The sequence below is a fragment of the Arctopsyche grandis genome, chromosome 11 (genome assembly GCF_051622035.1).
Source record: "Arctopsyche grandis isolate Sample6627 chromosome 11, ASM5162203v2, whole genome shotgun sequence".
NCBI lineage: Eukaryota > Metazoa > Arthropoda > Insecta > Trichoptera > Hydropsychidae > Arctopsyche > Arctopsyche grandis.
Window position 1 is genome coordinate 28,284,089 of NC_135365.1, and position 26,063 is coordinate 28,310,151.

The following is a 26,063-nucleotide window of genomic DNA, read 5'->3' on the forward strand; positions in this document are numbered from 1 at the left end:
CGACGATGACATTGTCATAGCTGCTATTGCCAAGTATGTTCTTTCCGTAGAACCGATCGAGTAGATAGTCGCGTTGGAAGTTGGACAGGTCACCGTAGACCACTTGATTGCTCGAATACATATTCTTCTTAGCTTCCATATCTTCGGTGCAATTGTGGGACACGTTCAAATCAAACAACGCATAAATGTCTTGATTTTCTTTGGCGTCACGTTTTGCCAGCACAGAGGAGCTGGTGACTACATCAACCCTTTCACCATAAAGTGCTTTCATTATAGCCAACGTCACTACTATCAAAGATTTCCCTTCCCCGGTGGAAATCTGCGCCAACATATTGGAATCGTTGTTGATAAACATCAACACAGATAGCTTTTGGGTGTTGCGAAGATTGAACTTCCTCTTCAGCTCAATCGCTCTGTCTATAACGGCTAGTACCTCTTGACAATTTTGCTTCATGTACTCTTTCATTTTCGCTTTATCGTCTTTGAATGTAGATGCGTTTTTTTTTAAATCTGTAGCCCATTTTTTAATATCATTTTCTAGCAATTTACAATTTTCATTTATGGTTTTAAAAGAGGACACTTTTTTACGTACAGCCTCGGAAGTGTTTGAATTCTCCGATATAAGTTTCACTAGTTCAGAAACATTTCTCTCATTTTTATTCGGATCTAACAACGTATGAAATCCTCCTAATTTGTTGGTTTTTGAAAGTTTTTGCATCTCTTCCTTCGTAAATGGTATATTTTCCTTGTAAAAATGTAGGGCTAACTCGCAGAATGTATCGGGATTCAGTGCTCTATTATTGCGCTCCAAAATCTGCAAGAACTCGTCCACCAGCAATTCGCCGTGAGTATTATCCAACGACACAATGTAGTAACAAACCTGTAACAGTTTATCACTCTCACCCCAATCGACAATTTTCATCAACTTATACTCCAGATATTTCACTCTGAGAGCATGGGGCCATTCCGTCAGACCGATTTCATTCAGATTCATCGAATCGATCGGAATGCAACTTAGTCTGTGCAAAATAGTATCAACACATCGGTCATAAGTTGATGGCTCCCCTCTAAAATCGTCCAATTTCATAGCCAGCAACATCAGAACATCGATATTATCAATCTTCAGCAGATACTCCAACCACTTTTCCCGATATGAGAGCGATTTCCGAAAGAAACTTTCTAAACGCAGCATCACCAAACGAGCCGTCCAATCAGTCTGAGGACAAGTACTGACGATCCAACTGAATATATTTCCCAAACAATCACCATTGACTGCCGAGCTTAAAACGCAACCCACAAGATAGTACAATTCATCAAAAGACACTTGCCTACCCTCGTTGGCGAAACGTTTGGCGATGTAGTACAGGACGCTGGAGTTGCCGATGTATTCCGAAGTTATCTTCTTCAAACAATATTGCATTTGTTTTTTCTCATGGTCGGCTATAAAAGCATCCGAAATTGTCTTTATTCTATTTTCCTCGTTCGATTGGTAGTCAGTGTAAAAAGCATCGTTGTTTAAATAATTCTCATACGATAAGAACTTACTGCTATTATAATAATCAAGAATGGTTGGTACTTGCTTGAGAAGCTCGATTTCAGAAAGTACTTTCGCATACATGTCGTTTTTCCACTGCCTTTGTTTTTCCAATATTAAATAATCCTCGTGGACTTTCAGCTGCTTGAAGTAACCACTGGCAGTCAGATGAAAGTGCAAGCAGTTCTTGGCCGAAGGGTTGTGGCTTTCCATCAGATAGAATTTCCTTTGGTCATTTCGACGGTAAACTCTGATGTTCAAATCAAAAATGCACGCCAACAATTCCCTAAAACTTCCACTATTTGGACCATTCTCTTTGATGTGATCGGCGTGTTCTTTCTTTAGAAGCTGATCTTTAAAGCATTCGTCCCAGTCGTATTTGAGTTTCAGCTCCGATGTAAAACGCCCATGAAGACTTTTCAGATTCTTGTCTCGGCTAATTTTTTGCAATATTGCAATCGAGCGATGCTCCTCGTTGGAATTGCCAATGCAGGGATACTTTATCTGTCTGAAAAGTTCAATTTCGATAATAGCACGGATTTTGTTTGCGCTATCGTCGCGTTTCTTACAAAAGTCTGCATATTTAATAGACTTTGCAACTCTCTGAGGCGTTTTATCGTTTTTGATCTCTTCAACACAATTGCAATTTTCTATAACAAAATTTTTAATTGACTCTTTCAACGCTTCACTGATGCTTTCATCATCATTAGAACACTCCAGGTGCGCAGATATTTTCTCGTATTTTTCTGACGCATAAGCGTTAAAATATTGATTTATATCACCCAGAATATTATGAGACACAATATTTGCTTTCGCGTCAGTTTCATACAGGTATTTGTCAATTGTTTTGTTGTTTGCACTAAATTCTGGCACACAAGTGATTATTTTTTTGTCAATCTCCAACAATGTAGCCGCGCGACATTTTTTGACTAAAAGAGTTTCCACCATATTCAACAACATCTTTATTTCCAGACTTTTGTCAGCCTTCTGTTTCAATGATTCCAAGCCGTAAAAGTATTTTGTGATATCATTGAAAGCCAACTCTCCACTTTTCAAGTGCTTCCAAAACTCCACAGCATCGTTGAAAGAGTCGGGACAGTTCAGTTTTTGAATCTGCTTCACTTTGGTTGTAGGTCTAACAGATTTAAAACAATTATTTCGACTGCGAGGTTTCTGAGACGTATAATTTAAATTCCGTTTTAAACGTTCAGTGGACTTATTTTCATGGTGCTCTCTATTAGTCTGATCTAGGCGTTGTTCGATGCTGCTCAGATCAGATTTCAAACCTTTCAAAATTACATCCTCTGCAGAATTTAAACGGCTTTTATAATTGTTTAACAGCTTTCCAGTTGGTATAGCCTTTCTTCTCGTAGCCATCTCACGATTTCGTCGATCCGTTTTCTTTGTACAGTTTCTTTCCAATTTTATCACATCGTTCTTCAAAGGTTCACTCCTAATCGAGGCATACGCTTGTTTATAAGGACACCACGCTCCATTGTGCTTACTATCGGTATACTTAATAGTTAGTTTATCATTCATATTTTCACCGTAAATGCTTGTCCAACCACTTCGAAATATTTGCATAGCACATGTATAAGCTATATCCCAACCATTTTTTCCATGTTTTCCATTTAAACCACCTTTGCCATCTTCGCCCTCTTTTCCATTGCGAGCTTTTATCGCAATTTCAAAATTAGTGTCCTTTTGCAAATGCTTCACAGTTATATCGCCAGTGAATCCACCTTTACCACCTAATCCCGCTTCGCCTCCATTTCCTCCTACTTTACCCAATGATCCTTTGTACACCAAAAAAAAATTTTTTTTTACTCCAAACGAATAGTAGGAAAAAATAATTTCGTTTCCGCTATTTTTTATGACATGTCTGAAAGCATCACTAACGAAGGAATTTTTACCATCGCTAGATTTAACAGTGGCAACATCACTATCTATATATTGTATACATTCTTCATAGTCACTACCTGAATAATATTGTTTTACGAATCTATTCTTAAACTCTCCTATAGTCATACTCGTTCCATCCAATCCGTCTGCTCCATTCCCACCATCTTGACCCACACCGCCATCTCCACCATTTGAAATTATGGTGAAATTTTGCGGAAAATCTATGGAATTCGCCAAAATCAAGACATTTCCACCGCTTTCGCCAGCGCTTCCGTCAGCACCTTGACTTCCATTTGCAGCTACAGTGGAAATTTTTACTGCATCTTTCCCGGAAACGTTCCAAGTGATACAGTCGTAAATTTTGATCTCTTTCACAACAACCAGCATATTTATCCCATGCCAAATGTCATTACTTAGACTAGCATCTATGTGCAGAATACTCGCACCGACGATACGCACTTCTTCAATGGTAGGATTTCTGACAATTTCCCGTCTTAATTTTGGTTCAACATCACTAAAATCTATGTTTTTTCCCGTTACTTTGAGTACCACCCGTCCATCGACTGATAACTCACGTATTTCCACTCCTCTGATGAATTCACTGGCTACTTCTTTCAATTGATCTTCGTAAAACAATTCTGAGACCTTCAACAAAGGTTCTGCTGCGTTTTGCAATGCCAAAAATTCAATGCTGTCGATTTTTTTACATTCGATAATTTTCTTCAACAGGTCCTTAAAACAGACCTTCCCAGAGCAAAACTTTTCTAAATCTAAAATATCGGTAATCCATTGTGTGTGTTTGGATGATGTAAAAAATTCTACGAATCTTTCGAAAAAAATCACCTCCGTCTTGATAAAATCTTTAAATGCTGAAACACAGGTTACGCACTCCGAATTAATCTTTCCAAGAAAATCAATGTTTTTCGAGGAGTCGACTAATGAATAGTGTTCAAGCAAAAGTGCATAGTACGGCGACGATTTGAAGCAATCAGGAATTTGATCTATACTTTCCAATTTTCCAATTATTTTGAGTAGCTGCTTAAAAACGTCATATTTCTTTGTATCGATCGATTTTCGAAGAAACTTCACAATGTGAAGCATGAACAGTTCAAAACAAAATTTCAAATAAACTGTCTCGATGTATATACAATCGGTGCTGCTCAAAGAAGTCTCGATTAAAATTTTCATGCGAGATAAATTACTTTGGGATTCTTCCATCTCAGTCTGGACGAGAATGTCGATGTCGTGTTTCTGGACCGTTTTGACTCTCACATCAAACATACTTTTCAAATACAAACTTTCTGCCGATTTGATGTACTCCTCAGCTATTTTGAAGTTATCCGTCAAATCATAAGCTATCGCTATTATATTAGAGTGTACTTTTATGGTCAAGACATTAGTACTAGTGGGAATTGTCAGGGTTTCTTCCAGTTGATTTATAGCCCAAATCAGTTGAATGTTCATGACTTTTTGCCATAAATCAAAGTCGCAATCTTGCAGTGTGCTGATTTCACATTTCGAAAAGTCGCCATAGTATATAGTCTTGTTTAAGAGTCTGTCCTGATTCGTTTCAAAATTTTGAACTTGCCGAAGGAGGCTTTCCGCATCGTTTTTTAATTTTTCAATTTCGGTGGATGTATTTTCGACGGGAATATCGCATATTTTTTGTAGGCATTTTTCCATACATTTTTCGACACTTCCTAGGGAGATTCGCTCCCTGTCGGATAGTTCGTTGTAATGTAATCCCAAATCGTAATAATGAAAGGCTAAACGTTCACAACGGTCGTTCCACGAATATTTTTTCAATGTAAAATCGCCATTTAATCGTTTATATAATAAGTTGATATTTCTTGCCAGGCTACTCAACCATTCTTCTCTTTCTATGGCAAATTGAGAATAATCATATAGAATCGCCTCAATATTCTTCAATGAGATGTCATTGACCATGCAACTGAGCAGATGAATTTTTCTCTGCATGCCAGTCATGTTTCAAACATTGCTGTTGTTATCTATATTGAGAATAAAACATAATAAAAAATAAATCCCGGTTTTTTGTGTTCTTTTTATAAATTTATATTTATTATTTGGGGAGGCGATGAGTCGAATGAGTTTGTCTTACATAAGAAATATGTCCATGAAAAAAATAATAACCTAAGAAAAAATAATACATATTAAATGAAGAATGAATGTGCATATATATGAACATTAGTGCTTCCAATCCCGGAAGGTCACTTCAGCACCGAGATTGCGGTGCTGGGAATTTCCGATCTCGGGATCCCGGTGCTAGCACCGGGATTTAAAATTTATAAGAAAAAAAAGTTAAATTGCATGTTTTCATATTTCAAAAACGTTCAATTGCATTTTGCAAACTCTCCCGATGTTTCACGCAAAAAATACTCCCATATTTCCGTACTAATTTTGAGTTTGGCTGCATTCTTTAAATTTTCGGTTCGCATCCATAAATTTCTAAGGACAAATTGATGGATTTAGTAAAGAAGTAGCAAAGTTTTATGAAATACTGACAGACTATTTAAAGCAACGGACAATACCATTAAAAAAATGTGTGTTTTCCTGGAAAAGCTTGGAAAAATTCTAGAATGATCAGGTTTAGAAACCCTGCATACGTAAGATTTTGGATAACTTAAAGGTAAAATTTAAAAAAATAGTAAAAAAAATTAGCCGACCGGTTTAGAAACCCTGCTTGCGTAATGTTTCGTAGACCCCTGGTGATAAAATCATAAAGGCATAAAGATAATCAAATAATTTTATTCACATTTTATGAAATTATTATGTATGTAGATATGGCTGACAATTTCAATGGAGTTATTATTTTCGAAAACGCATTTAAAACATTGTTACCATTGAAAGAAAAGTTGAATACTTAAATACGAAAAATATTATAACAAATGACACATACATATTTGTTCAATCAATTTGTTGCATTAAAAATATATATTAAAAAAAAGAGAATTTATTACACTCCCGATGTTTCACGCAAAAAATACTCCCATATTTCCGTACTAATTTTGAGTTTGGCTGCATTCTTTAAATTTTCGGTTCGCATCCATAAATTTCTAAGATTAAATAAAACACATCCGAAAATGTAATAAAATAAAGTAAAAAGCATCGCTTTGATTTATTGATTTGTTTTTTACAAATAGTTGAAATAATCCACCCAATATAAAAAAAACGTATTACTTTATGTAAAGTAAATGTATTACTTCATGTAAAAAATTCGAATGTGACCAACCTGCGACTTTATCTATGTATTTGAGGAATATATGAAGTATAAAAAAATTCGATAATCGAACATATGTATGTACATACACGTTCACACATACCGGCTATGAGCATTTTCAATACAAATTGAACGCAAATGTAGGAAAACTTACACAGACTAAAGTTCTACTTCAGTCCGATTTGATGAGTGGTTTGGGAGATAATTTAAATCAAAAAGTTAAAAAGAAAGAGAACACCTATAAGGGGAGGTACCATTTCCGGTCAACTTAAAAATTTGAAAAAAAAATTACGGTGTATCGATAAAAATTTTAGTAACCAATACCAAGTTTCAGTTAGGACGAACAGTGTTCAAAAAATCCCCAAAATACATTGACACACAATAAACATACAGACACTCACACAGAAACACAGACATTTTTTCTAGATCACGAAAACGTGATCAGTAGAGGTAGGCCCGGAAGCGTGTCGTTTATTGTTCAATTGTTGTAAATCCTTTGTAAAAAAGGTTCGGCAAACCTTTAACAATACACTTACAACATTTGAACAATATACAGCCCCCTCAGGGTCCGGGCTTTAGTGATCAGTGGTCGATTCTGAGTTCGAATTAGTTAAAATATACTTCAAATATCATTGCGGTTGAGCACAATATCTGCGACAAAATACAGCCGTTCATACCATTTCGTGGAAACGGCAAGCCGGCGTCGAAACGGGTGGCAAACAAATGGACTATGACTGTCATTGCTCATACCACCATTGTTCATTATATAATATTGCTTTATGTTTTTTCCATATTATTTTTGTAAAAATAATATTTTTAAATAAATTTCTGCCAGCACCGTAATCCCGGTATTCAGACTATTTCAGCACCGGGATTCACGGTGCCAGAAAACACCGGGATCCCGGGATTGGAAGCATTAATGGACATCTACATAGGTACATACCAGTGGCGTGCGGACCATGGATGCTGTGGATGCGCCGCATCCCTTAAAATTTACGTCAAAAATATTTTCATACAGTTTATTTTCTGAATTTATTTTATTATAATTTTGTTTATCTTTCATTTATTAATCGATTACGTGATAATCTCAATTAAAACGTTAACGAAACAATATTCAAATTTCACTCTGATCTGTTTGGCAGAAAATTTATCTTAACAGTTCCATCATAAGACATTTGTTTGTGTACACACAGTCGTGGATATAAAAAAAGCCGGATGTCTGCATATTACATTCAATTTGGGTTTTTTCCCAGAATTATGTCTCGATTGTTTTCATTTTTTTTTTGGAATATGGCACACTTCAGGTGCCTGATATTTGAGATAATGCAAGTTTTAAAAGTTCGGCAGTTTTTTGTTAGACGCCACCGCGCAAACATTTCGCAAAAAAATGGATATCTCGAAGTAGATGTCGATTGTTGTAAAATCAAAAATTATTACGTTATTACAAGAAAATCTTTCTATGCTTGAAATATCTCGTCGAGTGGGATTTGGAGAGAGCTCTGCTCGTCGATTTTTGAAAAAAATATCGAGAAACTGTTACTCTGGAGGAAACCAGGGAACGGAAGAGGACGTGTGACCAGTGTTCACAAAGATCGTCATATCAAGCACATGATGCTAGAAAATTCATTCAAAACAGCGGAAGAAATTCCGGAGAGCTTCAAGCATCAGATCATATGACATTTTGGGAAAAAACATTGAGGAAGTGACTTTAAGAGCATGAATATCGGCCACACTGCCCTGCCAAAAAGCCGTTTTTTACGCTTAAAATGTGAAAAAATCATCTAAATTGGGCTAAGAATCGGTGACCGGAGAGGTTGCTCGAAAGCGGTATCCACACGGGAAAATTTGGCTATTGTCGCAACCCACTATGGACAATTCGCCACTGCGATCCGCCAAGAAACCGGTTTGAATTCTCGCCCGTCCGCACAAATTCTCGTACGCGCAGGTAGAAAATTTGAGTGAAATACTATTGTCCCAAACGCCCATCCCCACCTATCGCCATATACACACCATTGAAAGTTCAACTGAAATACTTTTCGCACTCGCCGAAATTTTTCCCTAAGGCATACATATATGAACGCGTGAATTTTTGTTTGTTTTCTCGTCACTAGTTTGTGTGGTTTATTTTTATGGTAGGATACTATAATATTAACATATGTACTTACTACTTTTTTATATTTTTTATTCGATTTTACATTCTAGTTGATTTTCAATTTTGTATTTTAAACAACAATTAGCGGTGAAATTAATATCAGCCAAATATCATCGTATCCAGTGGCTCGGCATTTGGGGTGTCTGGAAGTAACCAGACTGATTAAAATATATTACATTGGAATTCGATTATTTTTGTTTTTTCTTGTTGATTTCTCAGTGGTGCATTTTTTTTATACCTGCTATGACCGATAATCGTTCATCGTACGGCGGCCCATTTTTTTTGTTTGCAAAAGCTTATCTCAAGACAGATCTTTAAGGATGCAAACACAAACTTTATTTTAATTGAAATATGAATGTGCTTTTTCACACTACCATAGTGTGAAATAACCAAAGTTGAAGTACATAGTATATTTAAGGGCTATTGGCAAATGATAATAAACTCGGGTGATGCTTTTAAAATTATAAATTTGTATACATTTTATTATTTGCAAATTTTCGAAGCAAAATTTGGTTCAAAATCTATCAAAATGTCCAAAGTCTATCAAAAACCATAACAATGATTGTTGCAATGTTTCCATTATTTTTAGTATTTTCGTCCGCCGACGTTCAGGCTTACTTGTGTGTTTCAAAAATAAGATTATAAAATGAACAATGTATTTATTTAGATTAGAAACACTTCCGGTTCGGGTAGACTTTCTGGGTGTAAATGTACTGCGGCATTATCCAAAGATCGCCGCAATATGTTTTTTGTAAGTTTATTTTATTATTATTTATGACAAGTTCTGACTTAGCTACAAAATTCTGAAGCCGACAAACAATTCTATGCAAAATAATGAAAAAATATTTTGATGGTCTAGGCACCCAACAGTAAACAAATTTGAAGTGAGCAAATAAACAACAAAGTGTAGCGCTTTCTTTGCGAATTTATTTTATTATCTTTGTAACGGTCGGGACTTAATACTAGCCGACAAAGAAGAATGTCTATACATAATAATGAAAAGGACTGCATTATTATCAAAATTCGAACACTTTTAAAATCACTTATTTCCTGTTTAATATAATTTATATCCTATATTTTTTTCTCATTTTTTAATTCGTATTAATTTTTGCATACGTACGTTTTTTTTACTTATAATTTAAAAAAATGCTATTTATCATTTTATTCGTGGTACGTATTAAAATATTAAATAAATATGCCACCCAAATTATATCATAGATCTTAAGAACATTACACGATCGGTTGAAATAAAATATATAAATAACAGCCTGTATAAGAAAAATGCATTTGTATGAGTACTGTGCACGCGCCTTCTGTAGCTAATAGACCTGTACATAAGTTGTAAGGTATTCACTACATATCAACGTTTTCGTATAAATTTGTTATAGCAAAACCTTTTTATTATTGGCTATTGTAGTGTTTAGTATTTTTTTTAATAAAGGTTTATTATCTAAAACGTGTCTATATTATTATATCTATTAAAAAAAAGGTAGGGAGGCGCGGAAAAAAATTTTTTTAGGGAGGCGTATTAGCATAAAGTTTGGAAACCGCTGCCGTAACTATCACTAGTATTATTAATGAATGAAATAAAATCCTTGTTCTAATTGTTTATTTTAAAACATTCGAGTAAATATATTTCACGTCCAGTATTTAAAATATCTACATACTGTGGCGTTGAAATATTCTTGTTGAATTGTAAACAAATGCATATGTATGTTGGAATTTTATAACGAATGCACGATCAATAACCGATCAAATGCGAGGTGGGGGAACACTGCAGTTATTGACCATTTTTATTCAAATATATGTAATATATTAACGCCAATTGGCGGTAAATAAAAATATATTGCTATCAGGTAGTAACAAACAAGGACCACTATCAAAGTTTTAAAAGGCACCTGTTACTATTTACTATCTATTTAAAAGGCACCTGTTACTATTTATCGATGAACGATTATCGGTCATAGCAGGTATAAAAAAAATGCACCACTGAGAAATCAACAAGAAAAAACAAAAATAATCGAATTCCAATGTAATATATTTTAATCAGTCTGGTTACTTCCAGACACCCCAAATGCCGAGCCACTGGACAGGATACGATGATATTTGGCTGATATTAATTTCACCGCTAATTGTTGTTTAAAATACAAAATTGAAAATCAACTAGAATTGTTATGTTGTGAATATCTTACAACATATGTTAACACTAAGAGTGTCGTTTTTGAATAGCTTTGTTCTTATTCTCACGCCCCCAGCGTGACAAATTGTGTTTCCTTCAAATACCAAAACCCCTCTTAAATCCGCACGACGAAATTCGAGAAGTCTACCCTCAAGGGATACATATGCAAACACTAAAAACATTTTTTCCCACGAACTATGATTGGTCCAAATTGTTACGTCTATTAAATATATACTGACGTAAAACACATGGAAGATCACTTGTGGTCGAACCGTCTCTTACTAATCACTGACTTACAATTGAACCGTCTAACTAGTGACTCGCGATTAGACGACTTAACTAGTAACCACTAACTAGTAACGTGTAATAAAAACTTATTATTAATCTCATGTGTAATTACTACTATTAAAGAAGATTTTATAAAAAAAAAACTGTGACTATAATATTTGCACACCATCTCCTTCTCGTCCCCGTAACAGAATGTAAAATCGAATAAAAAATATAAAAAAGTAGTAAGTACATATGTTAATATTATAGTATCCTACCATAAAAATAAACCACACAAACTAGTGACGAGAAAACAAACAAAAATTCACGCGTTCATATATGTATGCCTTAGGGAAAAATTTCGGCGAGTGCGAAAAGTATTTCAGTTGAACTTTCAATGGTGTGTATATGGCGATAGGTGGGGATGGGCGTTTGGGACAATAGTATTTCACTCAAATTTTCTACCTGGGCGTACGAGAATTTGTGCGGACGGGCGAGAATTCAAACCGGTTTCTTGGCGGATCGCAGTGGCGAATTGTCCATAGTGGGTTGCGACAATAGCCAAATTTTCCCGTGTGGATACCGCTTTCGAGCAACCTTTCCGGGAACCCTAAGAATCATAGGCATTGGACTGCCAACGATTGGAAAAGAGTTGTATTCTCTGAAAAATCGAGGTTTAATTTCTTTAGGTAGGATGGGATGCGCATGGTTCGTCGGAAAGTTGGCGAAAGATACCGCGCGGAATGCGTGTATGACCGCATATGGTGTAGGATCCCTGACCATTATTGAGGGAATAATGAATGCAGAAAAGTACAAAAATGTACTTTTAAATTTTGAAATTTCAACGATCAAAAATCGGATTTATCAAGACGATTCTACACCATGCCATCGCGCTCGAGCCTCGAGTATAATTTCGATTTTTTGTGTCTAAATCTTTTACTAAACGATTCATAATATCTCTTGTCACTTACATATCACAGAATTTAAGAATATACTAGGCATAAAATCACCAGAATAGCCGGGAAACAATCCAGATCTGAATCCGATCGAAAACTTATGGGTGTTTTAAAGAGAAAATTGGCAAAACGACGGGACATCAAATATCATTACGTAAAATATAACCGAAACTTGGGAGAATGATATTAAGATGTAATGTTTAAATTCACTGTACGAAATTTGCGCATATTGGCGATTATTCAAAATCGAGGCGGCAGTACGAAATATTAAAATATAATAAGTATTGTTGCGTAGGGGTGGATGGAGGATCCAAGTTAAAGGCCAAAGTCGTTTCTTAGTCTAGAGATAATCCTTGAAACCAATTATAAGGGTCACACAGTCTCTGGGATGCTACTCGGCCTAATCCGATTGCACTTACTCGGCGGTGTACGTAACAGTATTATATAATCCAAAAGTTGTTTTATTCACAAAATATCTTTTCGATACCTCACAAGGAATATTAACTTTAAAAATCTAACAACAAAAAAGTGCAAGGATAGTCTGACCCTCATAAATTACATGGGTTCAACGTCGGCGCAAGTACCGTTAATAGCCGCTTTTCATTTCTGCATCCACTCCATGAATATCCTGTTAACTATTTCCATTTTTTTTTTTTTGCTTAAATTGAAGTTTACTGATAGATCTTCAAATTCAAAAATTTTTTGAAAATTACAATACCGAATAGAATTTAAAAAAAAATGTAAAAAAGATCGAGTGCGGCATTTTCTATGTCTACGACTGTATATTGTACTATTTCAAGGTTTTTTTTGTTAATTTAAACAGTATAATGTAAACTGTAAATTGTAACGTTCAGGCGTGTCTATAAATATACATACATATTTAAACATGTATGTATGTATGTAAATCTATATAAATACACACCGGACCGGGCTGCCAAAACTATAATAAGTTTATATGAGATGAGAGTGAAAAAAATAACGTTTACCACTGTTTAAGGACAACCAATTAAATGGCCAGTATTTTAATCAATTTTAGGTAAGTATGTATACATATACCAATTTTTGGCTTATATTTTACTAATGAAATTGTCAGTATTATATTATTATAAAAGTATAAAAATATTATACGGTCTGTGTGAAACTAATAACTGGTCAGAATATAAATAATAATAGGCCACTATAAAACAATAAACTGTCAGTTATTTAGACAAAGGAATGCGCTAAAAACTATTTGTGAATTTTTCTTACGAATTCTTTTCAGTTGAAAGTATATTAATGGAAAAGTAGGAAGTTCAATTATTACCTATCCAAGTTAAATCGATGTTAAATAAATACAAAGAAAATGGAACAATTTCAAAGGGACAAATTGATGGATTTAGTAAAGAAGTAGCAAAGTTTTATGAAATACTGACAGACTATTTAAAGCAACGGACAATACCATTAAAAAAATGTGTGTTTTCCTGGAAAAGCTTGGAAAAATTCTAGAATGATCAGGTTTAGAAACCCTGCATACGTAAGATTTTGGATAACTTAAAGGTAAAAGGTAAAAAATTAGTAAAAAAAATTAACCGCCCGGTTTAGAAACCCTGCTTGCGTAATATTTCATAGATCCCTAGTTTTCGACACGATAGCCCACGCACACACTAACAGACTAATTCGCGTGTGTGTGACGTTTGACGTTATGGGCGCCGAAGAAACAAACTTACTGACTGACAATAATTATCAGCTTTGACCACTTCTTCGATCACACACGCGTGATCGATCTACGTATACTGCGACTGCCACACTCCATTTCTGAGTCAGTGTAAACTTTACATAACCCCGTGGGTTCAATATCAGATGACGGTTTATTCATAAAGCTTTTTGCCGGAATGGATTTCATTGTATGCTGATCTGACAAATTCAAGGTGGATTGTTTCCACAATCCAAAAAAACGCACGGTCAGCTGTTGGTATACATTGTGGGAGCAAAAGAATTTGAGTGATGCCACTGACTAGTATGATCAAGGTAATGAATATTATGACAATGAACATTTTATAATACTGCTGTGTACATAATAAATTTAAAATTCTTTTCTTACAGAAAATATACACGTGAGACTATTCAACGTATAGGGAAAATCCTTTTACTGTAATAATCACGACGCCGCTAATGAAGAGAGCCCAAACCATAATAACAGCACTTTAAATAAAAACGATTTTACCATGTTTGTTATATAGTATTCCCCACAACCTATGTATATATATTTTTTTACCTCACGTATTGTCTAATCCAGCGTTTCCCAACCCATTTTGACTCGCGTACCACTTGGTAGTATATTACGCTAAATTTTACCACCATATAAAATTTATTGTATTTCATGAAATTTGTTATTGCACGTGTAATTACATAAATATATAGGTAGTATTTGAATTGTAAGGAATTTGAAGATAGGGTAGAACCGTAGACGCGCAATGAATCTGTTTTGTTAAGAAATTTTGTGAAAAAAAGTTATTTACGGAGTCACAATTATTAATTGCGCACTTAATGGTATATCTCGCATCATTTTAATCGAATTTAAAAAAACTATGTCTCTCGAACAAGCACAAGGATCTCATTCAATTTATTTTGTAATGGAGATTTGATTAAAAATTAAAATATATTATATCTACTTTATAAATAATAATAAAAAAATAAATTACAAAAACATTGAACTAGTGCATCAATATAAATATTTAGGATGCTGGTTGAACGACCAATGGGACCATTCACAAGAGATTAAAATCAGAATAGAGATGGCGCGAAACGCTTTCTTCAAGATGCGTGATCTCCTCTGCAATAGAGATTTCAATCTTGACCTAAGGATGAGAATTCTACACTCCTACGTTCCATCAGTACTTCTTTATGGGATCGAATCCTGGACCATGACTCAAGCTACAGAGAAAAATCTGGCAGCATTTGAAATGTGGTGTTTCAGAGAATGTTAAGGATCCCCTGGGTGGACAGAGTCCGAAATGAAGAAGTGTTGAAACGATTGAAAAGAAAACGAGAGTTATTAAGCGTCGTGAAGCGCATAAAACTCGAATACCTGCTCTAAGTTAGTACATAAAGGATAGAAATATAAATTTTCAGCTTAATACGTTCAGGGGTGCGAACAGAGTAGTGGGCACAACATTTTTGACCTTTCTACGAGGAAAAAAATCCCACTTCCGGTTCATTAAATTAAGTTTTTTTTTTTTTTTTTAACTTAAAATCACTATCTTTATTACACTCAATAAATATCAAGAAGCTTAAATCAATTTAAAAGGTCAAAATAAAATAACGAAAAAATAATGAAATATTGTTTTAAAAAAAATACTACTTCCGGTTTACGAATTCTGACCAAAGCCCTACCAGCTCTAAGTTAGTACAAAAAGGATAGAAATATAAATTTTCAGCTTAATACGTTCAGGGGTGCGGACAGAGTAGTGGGCACAACATTTTTGACCTTTCTACGAGGAAAAAATCCCACTTCCGGTTCATTAAATTAAGTAATTTTTTCTTTTATTTTTACTTAAAATCACTATTTTTATTATACACAATAAATATTAAGAAGCTTAAAACAATTTAAAAGGTAAAAACAAAATAACGAAAAAATAATTAAATATGGTTTTAAAAAAAAATACTTCTTCCGGTTTACGAATTCTGACCAAAGCCCTACCAGCTCTAAGTTAGTACATAAAGAATAGAAATATAAATTTTCAGCTTAATACGTTCAGGGGTGCGGACAGAGTAGTGGGCACAAAAAAAATCAAAATTTTTTTTTGCCTTCTAGGGCTTCGCCCTCGGCGCCCCCCTGAGCCTTTGCCTTCTAGGGCTTCGCCCCTCCACGCCCCATGAGCAATTGCCGTTTAGGGCTTCGCCCCCATGATCAGTTGCCTTTTAGGGCTTCGCCCCTCCGCGCCCCCATGATTAAAAGCCGTCTAGGGCTTCGCCCCCCTAAGTTAATGCCTTTTAGGGCTTCGTCCCCCGCGCCCCAAAGGTTAATTGCCGTTTAGGGCTTCGCCCCCCTTAGTTAATGCCTTTTAGGGCTTCGCCCCTCCGCACCCCCATGATTAAATGCCGTCTAGGGCTTCGCCCCCCTTAGTTAATGCCTTTTAGGGCTTCGCCCCCCGCGCCCCCAAGATTAATTGCCGTTTAGGGCTTCGCCCCCCTTAGTTAATGCCTTTTAGGGCTTCGCCCCTCCGCGCCCCCATGGTTAAATGCCGTCTAGGGCTTCGCCCCCATGATCAGTTGCCTTTTAGGGCTTCGCCCCCCGCGCCCCCAAGATTAATTGCCGTTTAGGGCTTCGCCCCCCTTAGTTAATGCCTTTTAGGGCTTCGCCCCTCCGCGCCCCCATGATTAAATGCCGTCTAGGGCTTCGCCCCCATGATCAGTTGCCGATAAGGGCTTCGCCCCTCCACTTCCCCATGGTTAATTGCCGTCTAGGGCTTCGCCCCCCTTAACTAATGCCTTTTGGGGCTTCGCCCCTCCACGTCCCCATGATTAAATGCCGTCCAAGGCTTCGCCCCCATGATCAGTTGCCTTTTAGGGCTTCGCCCCCCACGCCCCCAAGATTAATTGCCGTTTAGGGCTTCGCCCCCCTTAGTTAATGCCTTTTAGGGCTTCGCCCCTCCGCGCCCCCATGATTAAATGCCGTCTAAGGCTTCGCCCCCATGATCAGTTGCCTTTTAGGGCTTCGCCCCTCCGCGCCCCCATGATTAATTGCCGTCTAGGGCTTCGCCCCCCTTAGTTAATGCCTATTAGGGCTTGCGCCCCATGAGGCTGGGCCCCCCGGGCCTCCTTCGGGGCCCCACGGGGCTGCGCCCCTTGTGGCGCCCCCTTTTGAGCCACATGGGGCTGCGCCCCATGAGGCTGGGCCCCCCGGGCCCCCTTCGGGGCCCCACGGGGCCCCACGGGGCCCCACGGGGCTGCGCCCCTTGTGGCGCCCCCTTTTGAGCCCCATGGGGCTGCGCCCCATGAGGCTGCGCCCCATGAGGCTGCGCCCCTTGTGGTGCCCCCTCTTGAGCCCCATGGGGCTGCGCCCCATGAGGCTGGGCCCCACGGGGCTGCGCCCCTTGTGGCGCCCCCTTTTGAGCCCCATGGGGCTGCGCCCCATGAGGCTGGGGCCCCACGGGGCTGCGCCCCTTGTGGCGCCCCTGGCGGGGCCCCATGAAACTACTCGCCTTGCGCCCCCGCGGGGGTGAATCCATTGAAACGAAAAAAACAAATCGGCGCCCATGGATCGAAAAAAAAAAAAAATCGAATCACGTGTTCGATGACGTCACCGATCTACGGACGACGAAAACGACGAAAACGACGACCAAGGATACATACAAAGTCTCTTTCCAAATTATAGATTAGAATAAAAATAATCAAAAACTTACGATTTAGGCGAATCGGTTGAACCACAGTCAATCACACCTTCAATTTGAACTGCACAAAAGTAGTTTCAAAATAACAACACAACAATGACGTTTATAGGTATCGCCACGGTCACTGTCGTTATGCTTCTGAAGACTAGGCTTGTGTAGTTCGCGAACGAACTAGGTCGTAAGAGCGCTCCCACAGGTGAACTAGTCGAACTAGTTCCCTCACTCCTCGTTCCTTAGTTCACTAGTTCGTGACCGAATGAGCGAGAGTGGGACGGCACAACACTTACTGCCGCTCGCTCACTGCACATGCGCTCGTTCACTCTTACGATCTAGTTCGTTCGCGAACTACACAAGACAGTTCGTTCGCGAACTACACAAGAATTTCATTAGTTTGTGACCGAATGAACGAGAGTGACGTTAACCGAACGTTAAACAAATTTTAAAATAATAAGACTCTGTCGTTATCAGGTAGCTTATGCTTCTAATGTATAATAACAATTTATTCATTTCTTTAATATACTTTAAAAATAGTTTACGTATAGGGTTAATGTGTTTTGTTATAGGCTATTTGTTACGATGTCATCAAAAAGAAAACATAGCCCCTTGTGGACTCATTTTACAGAAGACATTGATAATAAAAAAGCGAAATGTAACCATTGTTCAACAATAATAAGTATTGCGGGCGGATCTAATGGTAATTTAACCCGACATATGAAAACAAAACACCTTTTGATCCCATTAACTGCTGAAAGACAAACACCGATATTACCTAGTTTAAACTCACTTCAATCAAGTCAAAGCACATGTGAATCAGAGAATATAATTTCAGCATCATCAAATATAGTAGACTCCCAACAATCGATGACCCAATACATTCGTAGACCACCGCCAGTTCGAAAGATTGAGCAAATTGATAAACAACTTGTCAAGATGGTAGCTAAAGGGCATCACGCCTTAAGAATCGTAGAAGAAACAGAATTTCGTAAACTTATTGAATTAGTTTCTCAATGCCCAGGCTATAAACTACCATCAAGAAAAACGTTATCGGAAAATTTAATGTCAAGAATTCACAATGACGTCATGGCTGAAGCAAAAATAAAGGTACAAGCAGCACCAGCGTTGTCTCTTAGTACTGATGGTTGGACGTCTAGAAATAACGACAGCTATATAGCTATTGTAGCTCATTTTATAAATGAAGAGACTAAACTTCACTCAGTATTACTTGGTTGTATCAATTATAAAGAGCGACATACTAGTCAAAACTTGTGCGACTTTATGAAAGTTGTTATGGCAGAGTGGAACATTTCACACAAAGTTGCCGCCATTGTTAGCGATAATGCAGCAAATATCTTATCTGCTGTTAGACTTGGTGATTGGCGGTCCATCTCATGTTTCGCTCACTCTCTAAATCTTGTTGTACAAGAAGCTACGAAAAAGATATGTGACGTTTTGGGAAGAGTTAAAAATATTGTCGAGTTTTTTAATCGTAGCACACAAGGAAAACATAAATTGGCTGCTACGCAGCAGCAAATGAATTTGCCTGTTCTTAAGCTCAAGCAGGATGTACAAACCCGCTGGAATTCCACTTTTGACATGCTCAAGCGAATAGTACAGGTAAAGGATGCAGTGATTGCTACCGTTGCACTTCTACGCCCTGATTTAACTTTAAATGAAGGGGACTGGGAAGTAATAGAGGAAGTTTTACCGTTACTCAGTCCATTCTACGAGATTACCGTAGAAATAAGTGCCGAGAAAAACGTCACTTTATCTAAAATAATAATTTTATGTAATTTACTAAAAAATTTTTTACAAAGACATGTTTCTTACAATACAAAAATAGTTGATGTGCAGTCTCTGCTAAAGAAAGGCATGGAAGATCGTTTCAAAGATATAGAGAAGAATATGTTATACGCAGAGTGTACGATTTTGGATCCTCGATTTAAGACGAGGGGATTCAAAAATCAAAGAGCCTGTGAAATGGTAGTACAAGCCCTTAGAAATAAAATCGGCCAAGTACAATTAGTTCAAGGGGATACTCCAGAGGCTGTTCCTACTTCCAGCGACGCATCAACATCTATACCTAGTAATAAAAATAGCTGCATATGGGATGAATACGACCAAGAGATACAAAAAATTACTAGGCCAGATAACCAGCTTGCTGCTGGCATTCGCGAATTAGATAAATACCTAAATGAAGAGTATCTAAATCGTAAAGAAGATCCGCTTCAATGGTGGCATGAACGTCGTTTGATATACCCTCACGTTTACGCGTATGTTTTGAAAAGATTTTGTGTCGTAGCAACATCTGTGCCCTGCGAACGCGTTTTTTCAGCGACGGGTCAAGTCCTTAATGAACGTAGAACACTACTGTCATCGAATAAAGTGTCCAAATTGATATTTTTACACAGTAATATGTAATATTTTTTTTCCATTTTATTTTTTTTTATACATACGATCTCACTCAAACAAGTCATTATGTTTAATTGTTAGGTAACAACTTTATAAGTGTAAGTGATATTTTTTATAAGAACTAACCAGTACCTAATAGTTATATAATTGTTGATTATTTCTAAAAAAATATAAAAAATTTGATTATTTTTGTTTTCTTTTTTGCGTCATGTGTTATTCTTTCATCGAGCCAAAACGAGCGAACGATCTGCGAGCGAACGAACGAGCGAACGATCACGCGAACGAACGAACGAACGAGCGAACGATCTGCCTTTCACTGATTCGAGCTGGGAGCTGGCGAACTAGAAGAGCGAACTAGTTCGTTTAGGAGCGGCGAACTAAACTGAGCGATCTCAGTTGCGAACTACTATGCCCAAGCCTACTGAAGACGGTTGAAACAATTGCCGTTTAGGCGGTTCAGACAATAACACCGAGAATCATGGCCATACGTCTTTGATATTAAAAACACTATCATTTCGTTCATTCATTCATTCACAAACTACAACATTACAAATAATACTACTAGCTATTACATACAAAGCTTTAAATATACAGTGTATTCTTATCGGTTAATAATTATGAGCTTAATCTGAGCTTTTCAATCAAAAATCATAATCAATAGAAAAATATAGTAAAAATTCGATAATGAAATGGTTCGGTGATTACTAGTCAAATGTGAACCTGTCACAGGACAACTGGTCGCTCTAGATCGGTCACTCGTGATCATCCGTCACGCTAAAACTGGTCACGAGAAAACTAGTCACACGCTAAAACTGGTCACGAGAAAACTAGTCACACGCTAAAACTGGTCACGAGAAAACTAGTCACACGCTAAAACTGTTCACGAGAAAACTGGTCACACGCTAAAATTGGTCACGAGAAAACTGGTCACACGCTGAAACTGGTCACGAGAAAACTGGTCACACCCAAAAATTTAAAATTGGTCACACAAACAAAAATATTCTCAAATACTTTTTATTTACGAAATTTTTATTATTATCGACTAGACATATGTTCGAGCCAAAGGCCCTCGTGGCCGTGGCCGTGGCAGAGAAGTGTTATACAATAGAAGTGCCCCAAGGCATCAAAAGTGTCGACAGTTGAAGCGTGGCTGTAGCCACACTTAATTTTTTTCCGCCGCAGTCGTGTTCCGTGTATGGGGCTGGTCATATCTCTGATGCTGCGTACGGACCAAACCAACGACGATTTTGGTCCAACGATTTAACCATCAGGATAAAACCAGTAGCGTACAAAATATCGAAATAAAAAATAAATTTAAAAATTGAAATTAAATATCAAAATTAAAAATATTATTATTATATTAAAATTAAATTCAAATATCAAAATAAAATTATAATCAATATATTAAAATTAAAATAAAATATTGAAAGTTAAAACAGAACATGCCCAATTTAAATAAATTTTCGAGATTGACCTAAAATTAGATCATCAACAATCACATTCAGATAATCCTCGACTTTTGTTTGTCGAAGATGTTTTGACTTACGTAGATACGCACTAAGATCGAAAAAAAAATCAAAGAATTATTATTTTTACTTCCCCGTAATGCGCCGTTACTGAGCATATATCATGTGTTAGTATGGGTGACCGAGTGATGGTTTCAACCCGAGACGTTGTCGGTTTTATCAAAGGAAATTTTTTTGTCTTCAATTGTTTCTCTCGTCGAAATAAATCAATTAATTAAATCATTTCAGAGATAAATTTTATCGGATAATGTCTTCAATTGTTTCTCTCGTCGAAATAAATCAAATAATTAAATCCATCTCAGAGGTAAAATTTATCGGATAATGTGTGATTATTAATTTTATTTCGACGAAAGAAAAAAAACCCTTTGACAAATCACCGACATTTTTTTTGTTAAATATTTCATCGACGGCGAAACACATTGGTGTATCGTGACGACTTATAAGAAACAATAACAAGGTTTTTTTCGCTCGTAATTATAATATTTCTCTGGTTGTAATGCATAATATAAGCATTTTCTATCAAAATGTACGAGGCCTTAAATCTAAACTGGATAAATTAGGTTCTAACTCGGCTATTCAATGTGCTGACATCCTGGTACTAACGGAAACCTGGCTTGACGACTCTGTGCATGATTCTTTTTAATTTACATTAATTACATCTCAAAAATAATTAAGTATTCAGACTATCTTTTATTCGCCGATGACCTTAAACTTTTTAAGACAGTTAAGTCTCATAGTGACGCAGCCCTTCTCCAATTGGACTTAGATGCGCTGTCAAGTTCGTCTGTCGATAATAAATTATTTTTTAGCATTCAAAAATGCTGTGTTCTCAATGTGACAAGATCTTCAAATCGCTTGATTTATCCATATCGCCTAAGTGGTGTTGAATTAAAGTTTGTAGATGAATATTGTGATTTGGGGGTCTTGTTCTCGAATAATTTTCAATTTAAACGACACATAGACAATATTTGTTTGCGTGCAACAAAAATGCTGGGATTCTTACTAAGAGTTAGCAAACCTTTCCAGAGTACGTTGGTGCTTAAAATTCTTTATGAATCTTTAGTACGTAGTATTCTAGAATTTTCTTCTATTATATGGAATCCTACCCATATAACTCATTCATTGAAGACTGAGAGAATCCAAAAACGGTTTCTCAGATATCTTTATTTGAAACAGTGTGGTTATTATCCTTGGCTATATCCTAGTGCATTCCTATTAGGGGCGTTAGGTTTCAACTCATTGGAGTCTCGTCGGAATATGTTACTGGGAAGACACTTTTTTAAGCTGTTGAATGGGATAATACACAATCGTCAGGTTCTAAAGGAATTTAGGTTTAATGCACCTTGTAAATTCAGGGACTTGAGAAATCGTGATTTGTTTGTTCCTCCTGTGGCTCGCACAAATATGTTGTCAACGGCTCCTATATCTAGAGCGATATATCTGCTTAACAGGATTTCTGGTGAAATTGACCTCTTCAATATAAAATATACTAATCTGGTTGAGTGGTTGTTGAGGAATGCCAGTGGTTTATTTTGCCTATTATAAATATTAATGATTGTAATTACTTTATCTATGTTTTTTCTTTTTTTTATGATTTTATGATTTTAATGATGTTGTGTTAATATTGTTATTATTATAAGTTATTATTACTGTTATCATGTTATTATTACTGAATGACCGGCCACAGCGACGCGTTGGAGATCTCTGTAATGTCACTGTGGCTAATATGTTAAATAAATAAATAAAAAAATAAAAAAAAATATCGTCGTAATTCAAAACATTGTTGTAATTCAAAACATCAACGATGATCTAATTTTAGCTCAATCTCGCTCGTTAGCTTAATTTTGATATTTAATTTCAATTTTTTTATTTCATTTTTATTTCGATATTTTGTACGCTACTGGTTTTAAAAGTTGGCCCAAAATCTTCGTTGGTTAAATATTTCCGAAGGGGGAAACACAGTAGTGTATCGTGACGACTTATAAGAAACAATAACAAGGTTTTTTTCGCTCGTAATTATAATATTTCTCTGTTTGTAATGCGTTTTGTCGTAATTCTAAACATTGTTGTAATTCAAAATATCAACGATGATCTAATTTTAGCTCAATCTCGCTCGTTAGCTTAATTTTGATATTTAATTTCAATTTTTTTATTTAATTTTTATTTCGATATTTTGTACGCTACTGGTTTTAAAAGTTGGCCCAAAATCGTCGTTGGTTTGGTGCGTACGGACCATAAGACGCGTAATCCTAACTTGTAAAATGCATGCATGCACACTGCAAAATCTAATATTTAATTTCGAAAGAGACTTTAGTATGTAAGTATGTAAATAAATATTTAATGTTGGCTGGTAACATTGAAAACACATCGAAGATTCTATGACGATTCGATATGTTTTTTATATTTTTTTTTTCGATTCAAATAAATTGAATAAAAAAACAAATATATATACATATACATATATGTATTTTATTTTAAAGATTAAATTTTTTGATGTATGCGAATCTAATAGTAAATATTCATTTGTTTTTTTATTAAATTTATTTGAATCGAAAAAAAAAGTATAAAAAACACATATATCGAATCGTCATAGAAACTTCGATGTGTTTTCAATGTTACCAGCCAACATTAAATATTTATTTACATACTTTCATATAATACAAAGTCTCTTTTGAAATTATATACTCAAAAGAAAGAAAATCACGCCCACTAAAGGCTAACAATAAAAAAGTAAAAAAAAAAACAGTTTTTTTTACGAAGAATTTGAAAATTCTTATGATAGAGTTTGTTATTTACGATTAAATTATTATTCTTCCATAAAAATAAATACATAGAATGACCGTATATTTAAAGTAAATGTATAATAAATAAGTAGTTTGGGGCGTTTCGACCTTACCCATCAGCTGTCGTCATATCGCTTTGGACTTCCCCGATATAATTATTAAAATTAATTTATTAAAAGTACCATAATGATCGTAAAACAATACCACTTGCTTGGTAATTATACAATTTCAATTTTATGCAAAGTACTTCAAATCGCCGAGTGTTATTAGCATAAGATGAAATGTACAATAAAACAAAAATAAAAAATTATATATATGTTTTTTATATGTGTATAATATTTTATAATAAAAATATAAAATAATGATTTTAAACCCATTTATCTGGTAGTCTGCGCTCATCATTGTTTTCATGATTGATTGTGATTTATGAGTGAAATTTTGATTAACTCTCTTCCATTTGGGCCTTACAGGGATGTTTTGTATTTGTAGTTGTTTCTTACATATTTATTGAAACTGCCTGTAGGTGCAATCCTTATGCTATATATTTTTTTAGTTGATATTTTTACTTTATCTGTTATTATTAAATGCTGTTTTTTATGTTTATGTATGGATGTATTTATGTTTATGTTCAAATGTATTTTTTTATGTATAATTGATGGGTGTATTATTTTCGTTGTGTATTGATTTGTGTTTAATTTTTATTTTGTTTTTTTTGTGTTATGTTTTTGACCATTGTGGCGCTTTAGGAATTCCTGTTATGCCACAATGGTCTGTTTAGAATAAAATAAATAAATAAATAAACTTATTTTATTATTATTTTAAGAATTTTTATTTACATTTTTTTTTACAGATTACACGTTGCAGTTCTTTATAGGACACTTTATTGTATCATACTTTAACTTTAACACGAAATGTATCTTATGGAGCGGTTCAAATACATAAAAAAAAAAAATACCTGTGAGAACATCGACAATATTGGCTACTATATTATAATTGTATGATATATGTACTTTCAAATAAATTTTAAAATATATACCTAAATCTAAATTACAGGGACAAAATTAAAAAAAAAACCTTTTATGCACAGTAAATACAATGATTTATTATGTTTTCAACACATTATACATAAACATATTCTTGAATACATATTTATTTATTTTATTCTAAACAGACCATTGTGGCATAACAGGAATTCCTAAAGCGCCACAATGGTCAAAAAATATAACCCAAAAAAAACAAAATAACAATTAATACATAACGAAAATAATATACTCATCAATTACATGAAATATAAAAAAAAATGCCGTTCAACAACATTCAGTGAATCATTGGGATACTCCTCGGTGCCTCCACATATGTACATACACTAATCCTTCAAAAACTGCAGCCGTCGAGCCTGATCGCTTATATTTCATCGGGAGCAATTCAGTTCGTAGCTTTGAGATAAGATCCACGCACCAGACCTATATTTTCATGTTTCGTACATATATAAAACATTGCTAATTGTTGAATATGAGTAAATTGAGTAATTGTTGAATATGAGAAGTGAAAAATATGGAATAGTACAAGTGATATTGTTTTGAGTTGCTGACTATCACCGATTTAATTACCAATGTATTGATAAGTAAGTAATATGTATGTACAATAGAACCACGATTATCCGTTTTCAACACATTATACATAAACATATTCTTGAATATATATTATTTGGTTTGATTTTTAAATGCTTTTTATTATTACGAAAT

General features: G+C 35.6%; 1 protein-coding gene across 1 annotated transcript; it reads left to right on the top strand.

Moving 5' to 3' along the window:
• The first annotated feature begins 18,176 nt into the window (after positions 1-18,176).
• Positions 18,177-21,152, top strand: LOC143918637 (E3 SUMO-protein ligase ZBED1-like). Its single transcript, XM_077440579.1, has 3 exons — positions 18,177-19,386; positions 19,441-19,969; positions 21,056-21,152. Exons 1-3 carry the CDS (start codon positions 18,177-18,179, stop codon positions 21,150-21,152), a joined length of 1,836 nt encoding a protein of 611 aa, XP_077296705.1.
• Positions 21,153-26,063: the final 4,911 nt, after the last annotated feature.